General features: G+C 36.7%; 1 protein-coding gene across 1 annotated transcript in view; it reads right to left on the bottom strand.

The window, feature by feature from the left end:
* PSMD1 (proteasome 26S subunit, non-ATPase 1) overlaps positions 1-10,459 on the bottom strand; it is a 79,743-nt gene that overhangs the window by 55,183 nt on the left and 14,101 nt on the right. The window contains exons 9-15 of the mRNA XM_084240923.1: positions 9,298-9,386; positions 8,811-8,889; positions 8,181-8,354; positions 5,648-5,759; positions 4,913-5,109; positions 3,904-3,999; positions 2,862-2,926 (exon numbers count right to left, since the gene is read on the bottom strand). Of these exons, the coding sequence (XP_084097049.1) occupies positions 2,862-2,926; positions 3,904-3,999; positions 4,913-5,109; positions 5,648-5,759; positions 8,181-8,354; positions 8,811-8,889; positions 9,298-9,386 (812 nt within the window). The remainder of the gene's footprint in view (positions 1-2,861; positions 2,927-3,903; positions 4,000-4,912; positions 5,110-5,647; positions 5,760-8,180; positions 8,355-8,810; positions 8,890-9,297; positions 9,387-10,459) is intronic.

Below are 10,459 nucleotides of genomic sequence, written 5' to 3'. Positions count from 1 at the left end.
GATCAAAAAAGAACTAGATCCATTTCAGTTTGGCAAGAACATTTTTCAATTTAATTTTTTTATTTTTACCATATACGCTATGAAAAAATAATCCACAGATATCAAATACTATAACTCTCTGGACCATGACTATCCTGAGAATAAAACAATAAACAAACAGGGCCTTCCTGGTGGCACAAGGTGGTAAGACACAACCTGTGAAGCTATCCACAGCCAATACAGCACAAGTTCAATCCCAGGCCAGGGAGGTACCCACGTGGCACAGCAGACCTCTCCTGTCTCACCTGCTGCTCCCCTCAGCAGTGTATTTCAGTCAGTCTGCCTTTTCTGTTTCCCACTCTGTCCATAGTGAATCCTCTCACCTCCCACACCTCTGGCCTGTACCCCAGTTCTTGTACGCATAAATTATTAAAAAAAAAAAATAAACATAAGAATTTTTAGTTTTCCACAAAAATAATTTCATTTTAATTGCTAAAGTAAAAATACATATTTACTGACATGTTTTCCATGTGTATTTTCTATGTATATTTTTAAGTATATTTAAAAAGAAGTTTAAAAAATTAGGAAGAGGGCCTCCCCTGGTGGCGCAGTGGTTGAGCGCTGGGCTGTGAAGCTGCCTGCAGCCTCTGCAGCGCCCGTTTGATCCCCAGCTGCTCCCCGGCCACCTGAGGGAGGGTCCCACATGGCGCGCGGACCTCTCCTGCCGCCCGCTGCTCCCCTCAGCAGTGTGCTTCGGTCCTTCTGCCTGCTCTGCTCCCCGCTCTGGCTCTGGTGAATTCTCTCGCCCACCCGCGCTTCTGACTATACCCAGTGCTTGTATAAATAAATAAATAAAATAAAAAATTAAAAAAAAAAATTAGGAAGAAATAAATCCTGCAAACTTGGTTCAAGAAAGTCAAATGTCTGCAAAGTCATTTTAAAAGGGAAGAGATTATAAAATGGAGCATACACTAAGCAAATGATGACACATCAGAAAAACATACTCTTAGGAGGTAAGACAGAAATTTCCCAAATAAAATTAATGGTGAGAACTTGAGAATAAAAAGATTCTATCAGAACCACTCTGAGAGAGTGCTGTGATGAAAAGGTACAGCAGAGAAAGCATTGGTCTACAAGAGAACTGTTCTGAATTTTAGCTTTATGACAATGGGATATTTTGATGACCATTTTGGAATTCATTTTCTTTAAAAAAATTTTTTTTAAATAAATCTTATTCCAGAAAAATAGTGCTAAACTTAAATTCAGAGAACTTGGTTTTAACTGAAATTTCTTAGACAATTACATTTAATTTTCTTTTTCTGTGAGTTAAGTTTTAGACAAAGTCATCTGGAGGTGTTTTCCAGTTTCTACATCTAAGAACTGTGTTATAAAAAGGACACTCAGAATGGTCCCTTAGTAATAATGAGCATATACACAATCACGTGCTAAGTCTGATTACACTCGGTAGTAGTAGAAACCTTAGCAAAACATAAAAGCAACTCATGAGACACATCTGCTGTTTAAACGAGGAGCTTAGGATGTGAGTGAACATAGGAAATATACAAGGGCAAAAATGAATTTTGTTAGAGAGCAAAGCACTGTCAAATGAAAAAGTGTAACAGTTTTCAGCAAGCTCACCAACATCATGTGTGGCACAACGCACACATGGGGCACTGATGTATATGTTGAGATATATGTTACTAATATGGAAAAATATAAAGGAAGAGAATATGAGTAGGGTACTTCACACCAGCTGTTACCAAGGATATGCCTAGAAGTATATACTTCCCATACTAAACATATGCAGTTCTCTGATAAGAATTTTTAAAAAACAAATTAAGTCTCTCTGAATGGCAATAATAAAGTTATTTTTTTGTTTTTTAATTGTACCTAAATTCTAGAGCAAGCATATGGAAAGATTAGGGTCACAAGCTTGGCTAGAACGATATGCTAAAGATGACAGGAAGGAAAGAACTATTCCAAGAAAATGATTTTTATACCAGAAAAATAAGTTACATTGTTAAGATTAATCAAGCTCTTCTGGGGATGGTGTCTGGGCATTCAGAATGGTTCAGCGTTTGATTTATATGCACAGGCTATCCTATAACACTGTCTCCAAGGAAACTACGCTGCCCTGAGCATCTGGTAATAGTATTATACTTTGACCAAGAAGGTGGGGAAAGCACTAAAATGTGCATGTGGTATATGCCCAGGCTGACTTCAAGGAACTGCCGCTGTATGATCTAAAGTTATTAAGAGGCTGTCTAAAAGGAAGACAAAACATGTCCGCAGGCCTGATGGTGGCATCATGTGTGCTAAAAATGTGTGTAACAGGATCAGGAGTGCTTTCCTTATCAAGGAGCAGAAAACTGTGCAAGTACTAAAGGCACAGGCAGAGCCAGAAAGCTATAATCAAAATGCAAAATAGGTAGACAATGGTTACCTTAAATAAATTCAAGTCTCTCAGCTAAATAAATCAGCCCCCTGAAAGATAACTTGTGAATGTAATTATGGAATCACTGGTGACAAATCTGAGGAAAAAGAAATTGGCAAAGGTATAAAAAGATAGTAAGTGGCTAAATAATCTGATATTCAACAAGAAAGGACTCAAGAAATTGAAGTGTGGAGTCTACAGGTGAACTTTTGAAAAGAAATGTAGAATAGCTTAATACGCCTATCAGATCTTTGAAAAGGAATCAATGAACACCTGATACATCTGTGAATTTACTATGAAACAGTAAGAACCAACTCATCATATATCCTGTTTTGGAGGTACCAGACTAGTAAAGCTGTGTAAGTAACTATATCTTTGGGATTTAGACATTTAGTTTGTTTAGTTAATGACTACAAAAAGGAAATGGCATGAGACCGAAAATTATTACCTGAATAGAATGAACCCAAGTGATTCAACTGCTGCCCTCCTGACATCATCATTAACATCACTCACCTAGGAAAAATGGTAAAAACCCTTATTAACCACATACCATATGTCTATTATGAAATAAACCCATGAGGGGCCCACATCATTCAAAGGTAATCGTTCTCATAATTTACAATTCCTTTATTAGAATGTCTTTCCACAATTTAGAAAACCCGACGAGAATTTCATTTCAGCCCTTATAAGCCTTTTTGCTTGTTGAAGTTTAAGATTCTTCTAAAGATACTTGTAAAGACTCTTTCCATTGCATTATAGTTCTTGCCAGCTACAATGAAAATCTAACCATTCCTTCAAGGTTATTTTCAAAACAGTATGTCCTAAGTTCAAGCAAAACACAAATACTTAGAACATACCACATACTGCATTGATAAAGGGTAATTTACCAAAGATGCTGTGGGATTTCAGTATCTCTGAGAAGGAACTAATAATAGTTCTAAACTTTTCTACACGAGAAGATGACTTTGTGTTTACCTTTTCCCAGCACCCATGATGTAGAAAACTATTGAGTTACAACATATGTGGGAATGTTGTGTTACTAAGCAACGTTATTTGTTGATAAACTATCTGGACTGGGAGGACTACGACTAGATGGAAAATCAGGGCACTGATTTTCCTGTGTAATCTTAGAATAAATCCTGTGTCTCTTATAATAAAACATAACCTGGAAGCTAATGTCACAGGTTGTAAAAAGAAGTGATTTCCACTATTCACAGATTTCCCTATCGTAGGGTGCCGCACACATGCACATGGTCTTGTTCCTTGTATACAAGGGTGCCCCTTGGACTTGGGTTTCAGAAGTTGTACCTGAATGACTTTAAGGGCTTCCATGCATTGACATACTGTTATCCTATCCAATATCTTCTGGAAAGCTGAGTGAACCGAGAGACCACTGGTGATGGTCACGCAATCTGGGTGTCGAGACACTTAGTGTTGATCTGCAAATTTTCCCTTTCACTCCTATCTCTGAAAAAGATGAGGGTACTCACAGCAACATGTAGCAGGCGTCGAATAGCTTTGTTGTTACCCGAACCACAGTAAGCCATGGCTACGGTATACATTCCAGACCGTCGAAGAATTGGGTCCTAAAAGGGACAATTCAACATCAATCAACTTATTTCATAAAGCAACTTTTCTAGTCTAATAGACACAATCGTATCCTCTGGGAGATTTGGTTTTAGGAATGAAGGATAAACTTAAGAATTTTGTACTTGGTAGGTTTCTAAATGAATGGGGAAATAAAACATATGTAGGAGGAATTCACTGCTTGTGATTCCCAATACTCTGTGCAACACAGTGTCTTGCCTCACACTTTCTATCCAAGTATACACTCAAGTCCTATAATAATGCTCACTGCCCAGACACTTAACTTGCATTTATCAAATGAATAACAAAGCTGCTCATTTCTAATTCTTCATTCTAACTTGCTTTTACCTTATTAAATTCTTGGGCACTAGACACTAAGTGGAAGAGATAATGGGGTGTAAGAGTTGAGCAAAATAACTGGTAGTTTTAGTGATAAACTATAGCAGTTGTGTTTATCAGATTATAGAGAACACTATTAACCATATACAATCCCATAGCAAAAATGAAATAAAAGGCAGAGAAAAAACCTCAATCAAGTAATTAAGTATATAAACACTGTTTTTTTGAAGGAAAAAAAATGAAGTAAAATAAACATTGTATTAGATAATTCCAAAAACATTATTTTTAAAATAAATCAACTTGCACATTTCAAAAGAACTTTTGTGGATCTGCTTATCTGAAAATCACTGATCTAAAATCCTGGCTGAATTTTAAATCCTTAAATTAGTTCCCATTTCTACTTAGTGCTTTTCTTTACTAAATTCTAATAGGTTTTATTAACAAATGTAGATAAAATTTTTTGGTGGAAGAGATATTTTCTAGTAAGGGTGTTTCCGTAAATGCTAGAGGTCAAGGGAGTGGCCTCTGGTGTTTTTCTCATTTAAAAAAGTGAATAAATAAACGTGGTCTCACCTTATCTCGGCAGAGAGATTCAATGAGTGCATCAGCCTCTTCCATCCTCCCATACATCACTAATGCTATGCCGACTGCAAGACCACGCAGAATCTTCTCATGCTGTGTTTCTTGTGCATAGCCAACCATGTCCTCAATAGCCTGGGCATTTTTAGAGCCCAACATAACCAAACCTAGGGCAAGACCAGCTGCTTCCCCTAGTGAGTAAAAAGTATACATTAAAGAGTAAAAGTCACTGAAGTAAAATCATAATGCATCCTCTTGGAAACGGTACGTATTAGCATCAAATATTAACAACCATTAGCTTCTGATATTTTTTTCAATCTGATTAAAAAAAGAGGAAATTTTATGTGAAAATACACGCATACATTTATAGCTATTTTCCTTTTAAACCTTTACAGAATGCACCATCAACTCCTATAGTGATTTCAAAGGGGATGGATGTTATCTTTTTCCTACACTATCACCAAGCAGTATAGATAGCCCCACAATAAAGTAGACTATTCCGATAAATTTCTATTTGCAAAAGTCAGTTACAGACTCGTAGCTATATTATCTTTTAAAGCCCATATATATTATAAAACATTTTTAGAAGATAAGCTTGACAACTGGGGCAAAATCCACTCCCTCTTCAAGTAAAGAAATCCATTAAATTTTTAAGAGGCTACAAAATACGGATAGGAAACAGGGTTAGTTATATTAATTCTAAAGTTCACTGCCTTTAGAATCACTTACCTGTCACAGCATCATCCTGATAAAGGTTTGTTTTTAGCAAATCATACACATCCTGACGTGCGGTCCCCATGGCAGCCAAACCAAGGCCCAGACTGCCACCATGTCGAACAATCTAGGGGAAAAAGTATGTGCTCCATTGATTTGTTATCTGTATTTAATAGCCATACCTTTTTTTCTAATTTCAAAATATATTTTGATATTAAATATGCAGAGCAGCTGACCTAGTGAGAATGATCAAAGGATTTGATATTCAGAAGGCCAGTGGTAACTCATTAATTTTAGTTCCCAAAAAATGGTGCAGCCTGATGCAAAAAAAAAAAAGAGTTGAGAAGTGAATTAAAGAAAAGTAAAGAGATTAAGTTTACACAAGAAGGATAGGAGAAAGATTACACCAACTAAGAAGGAGAAACAAGTGTCAAGGAAAATATTTTTAGGATAGGTGAAATGATAACATGCCTCTGTGCGAAAGGGAAGGAGGCAGAATAGAGGAAGGCTGATGGTAAAGAAAAATGTATCTAATGGAACATGGTTGTGAAGAAACAGAGAGAAAAAAAGATATCAAGAGCAAAAATTGGTCTTTATTTAAAAAAGGGATGTTACTGGTCATTTGTCCCTTCTGAATGCACAGTATCCTTTTATTGGTGACATCATCCCAATTTTGCTTGGGGAATACCCCTTTACAATTGGTTAGTCTTGGTGAGACTAACATTTAAGAGGCTCCCACCCTCTCTGGGCCAAAGTGTGGTTCTGTGACCCAAGAAAGGCCAACTGGATGCACCTTCTCTGGAATTTTAGCCTTAAATAGAATGACCCAGTATCAAAAACATCTCAAGGCCATTCATCCAGATAGTAGGATTCTGAAGGGATGATTCCATTAATCCTGTCACCTACCTCTCCAGAGCTGCCCTGGTTCTTCACTTTTGTGAGAACTGGCTCATTAGTTTCTCCTTTAATTATATAAGCTACTTCCAATAAAGTCCTTGTTTAACTTAAAGATTTCTACTGTGGTAGCCAAAATGATTTGTCCATTAAGAAAACTTTTACCTGGGACCTCCCTGGTGACCTAGGGGTTAAGTCTCAGTGCTATCACTGCTACGGCCTGAGTTTGATCCCTGGCCAGGGAGCTGACTCACATATTGTACAGTAGACCTCTCCTGTCTTGCCTGCTGCTCCCTTTAGCACATGTTCTGATCCCCACTCTGTCTCTGGTGAATCCTCTTACCCCTTGCACCTGTGGCCTATATCCCAGTTCTTTTATGCCAAAATATATTAAAAAAAAAGAAAAAGAAAAATTTTACCAGAGCAAATGAGGTAAAGATACATGTAAATGTACATTAAGATTTGTAGACAGGAGGCTTATTAAGCTAAGACAATCATGCCACTGACTTGAATCTTTTCACTTAAATGAGAAGACAAAGTTTTTTTGGGATTTTTTAACTACTTTCCTAATGGTCTAAAAAAGTATACCTTGACATAAAAGTCCAAAATCCTATTTTAAGTTCCTTAAGAACAGAGGTGCTTAGGAAGCTTTTTCAAAAGAATTACACTTAAAAAAACTACGAAAGATCAAAACAAACAAGAATTCTGATTACTGAGACAGTATGTGCAACTTTTTGGGGCCTTAGTTTCCTATAAAATGATAGGATTTAGGGGCCTCCCTGGTGGTGGAAGGGGTTAAGATACAACTTATGAAGCTTCCGCAGCCTCTGCAGCATGAGTTCGATCCATTACAGCCAGAAAGCAATCCACATGGCACAGCAGACCTCTCCTGACTCGCCCGCTGCTAACCTCAGCAGTGTACTTCAGTCAATCTGCCTGTTCTGTTCCCCACTCTGTCTCTGGTGAATCCTCTTACCACCCCCACCCCACCTCTGGCCTGTACCCCAGCTCTTGTATGCATAAATAAATCTTTAAAAAAAAAAAAAAAGATAGGATTTGACTAAATTATCACCAAAGTCACAAGATTCCAAGACTCTAAAAGTGTGGGGAATACAATGTACATTTTATAAATACTTGGTACTTTATTTTGCTTGTCACACACAAGATTTAAAGAGCTAAAAAGCTCTTTAAATATAGAATATAGAATATTTAAATATAGAATATTGGGCCTCCCTGGTGGTGCAAGGGTTAAGATTCAACCTATGAAGCTATCCACAGACACTGCAGAACGAGTTCGATCCCAAGCCAGGAAGCTACCCACATGGCACAGCGGACCTCTCCAGATTTGCCCGCTACTCCCCTCAGCAGTGTATTTCAGTCAATCTGCCTGTTCTGTTCCCCCTGTTTCTGGTGAATCCTCTCACCCCCCACACTTCTATCCTGTATCCCAGTTCCTGAATGCATAAATGGATAAATCTTAAAAAAAATAAAAATAAAATAAATATAAAATATTACCTTCAAAAATTTCTGTGAGAATAAAAGTTTTGGGAATCCCCAAATCCATAAAAATTTCTATTTACTTAAATATTTTGGCAAATTAATGTTTTCCTGAACTCTTAAGTAATGGAATTTAGTTTTTCATTCTAATACTTACATCATTGCTGGCATTTTTAAGCTGGTTAAGCAGATAGTCAATTATATCACCACCATGATTGGCATGAATGAGACCTAATGCATAAAGACCTCCACCTTCTTGATAGGCTGATCCTGGAGAGGTGTCCTTGGGAAGGTATGTTGCCATTAACTGTAATGCTTCCTTCTCATGACCCTGTGAATTTAAGCCACAACAAAGGTATCAGGAAGAGCAAGTGAAAGGAAAATGACATTTCCTGAATGTTCACCTGCTAGAAGAGGAGGAAGTGGGGCTGTCTCCTACACAACTTTATTATTCAAATGAGGGGAGCTATTAGAGAACTAGTCTAACTGGTGGTTAGAAATGATTCAAATTTCCTCTTATTTTGCAATATTCCCCCAAATTCATCTTAGACTATGCAAATAAGTTATTTCAATCAATCCTCTGAGATTAGACAGGGAAAGGATTTCCATCTCATGTTAAAAACAAACACATATGTATGTATTTGAGCACCCTATTTACTTTATCAATCCCTGTAAGAGGATGGATCCAATTGAACAAAATGTGTTTGTCAACGAATTACAAATTTTTACAGCTCCTGAAAAACCTTTTCTATTCTGATGCCTGTCCACACTGATCAGTGTTTATTACCTTATGAATTACACCCAAACTGGCTGTAGCTGTAAATTTTGCCCAGTTAGTGGCTCTTGCCAACCATTCCAAGTTATCTCTGTAAGAAAAGAAAATTTAGCAACAGTATTTGTGACACTATATAATTAAAGCATTAACATCTTATCTTGAATTATTAAAAATAATTTTACCTATGGATTTCAAGTTACTGCTGATTCTATTTTATGTCCTTACTTGTTTTACTATTTTGAGGACACTGAAAAAAATCCATAATATTAATTTCTATTATGAACAAAAGCAAAAATCTACATTTAAGCCAACTAATAAAGGGAATTAATTTTACCTTAAAGTAAGCAGTCATATGTAACAAAAAACATGTAATATAGTAGAAGAATTTACAACACAAGACTGGAAGGCAATAGAATATCCCTACATCCATGTAACTATGTCAATGTAGTCTCTGTTAAAGATGATTTTAATCAAAGTGGAAACCTCCAAACATATTTACCTAAGAAACTGGTCACTGGTAGTCCCACAGTGCATAAAAGAGTTTGCTATAACAGTTGCGGTATGACATACAGAATTCCGTACTGCATCCTACAAAAACAAATACATTTTTTTTTTTAGTAATTTGCGAAGTATTCCTATATACACAAATATGCTCATCAGCATATAGAGGTCCTGTTTTGTGGTAAAAACATAAATAAACTGATATTTAAAATACGGATCTTGGCTAGTTCTTTATAAAAATTAGGTAGTTAACTAATTAAAAACAAGCAAATCAAATAGAATTTTATTTGTGGTTTTGAGGTCAGTAGATTTTAGACAGGAATTAGGTAGCTGATTTTCTATTGCCTGAATAGTTTAACCTGCCATTTGCATTCTGCCAAGGTCTCTAAGATGCTGATATAACCTGAGACGCTATGCTACATCTCTTCTGGCACTGGAAGTTGCCTCTGAAAGCTGCCAGAGCAATTTTATTTTTAATGAGATTATACTATATGCTTCTGTGTCTTTCTGCCATTTGTAGCAATAGTATTAAAGTTTGGAGAAGGGCCTCCCTGGTGGCACAAAGGGTTAAGCACAGGACTGTGAAGCTATCTGCAGCCTCTGCAGCAAGAGTTTGATCCCTGGCCAGCCAAGGAGCTGACCCACATGGTGCAGCAGGCCTCTCCTGCCTCGTCTGCTGCTCCCCTTCAGCAGTGTATTTAGTCAGTCTGCCTGTTCTGCTCCCTGCTCTGTCTCTGGTGAATCCTCTCACCCCTCACACCTCTGGCCTATACCCCAGTTCTTGTATGCATAAATAAATGAATCTTAAAAAATAAAGTTTGGAGAAACATTATTACCTACATTCCAATCAATCAAACAAATATTTGGTAAGGGAATATAGGTATAAAAAAAGTACAAATGACCTTGGGAAAGGGTATTGGATAAAACAGAAGGAAAGGAAGCTTTTTCATGCTATGTATCTTTTCATATTAATACATCTTTGAATCAGATGAATATTTTATCTGTTCAAAAATCTAAATCAGTAATTGTTAAGGATTTATAACTTAGCAAAGGTTACAATAAGGTAAGAAGCTCACACTCTCAAGTAGTTCACAGACACATAAACTATATTAACATCTTAAATGTGCTTTTGTCCAAATTTTACATGTTTATATTTATAA

This window comes from Talpa europaea, assembly GCF_964194135.1.
Source record: "Talpa europaea genome assembly, chromosome: 1".
Lineage (NCBI taxonomy): Eukaryota > Metazoa > Chordata > Mammalia > Eulipotyphla > Talpidae > Talpa > Talpa europaea.
Note: the sequence above shows the minus strand (reverse complement) of the source record. Positions and strands in the feature narration are given on the sequence as shown.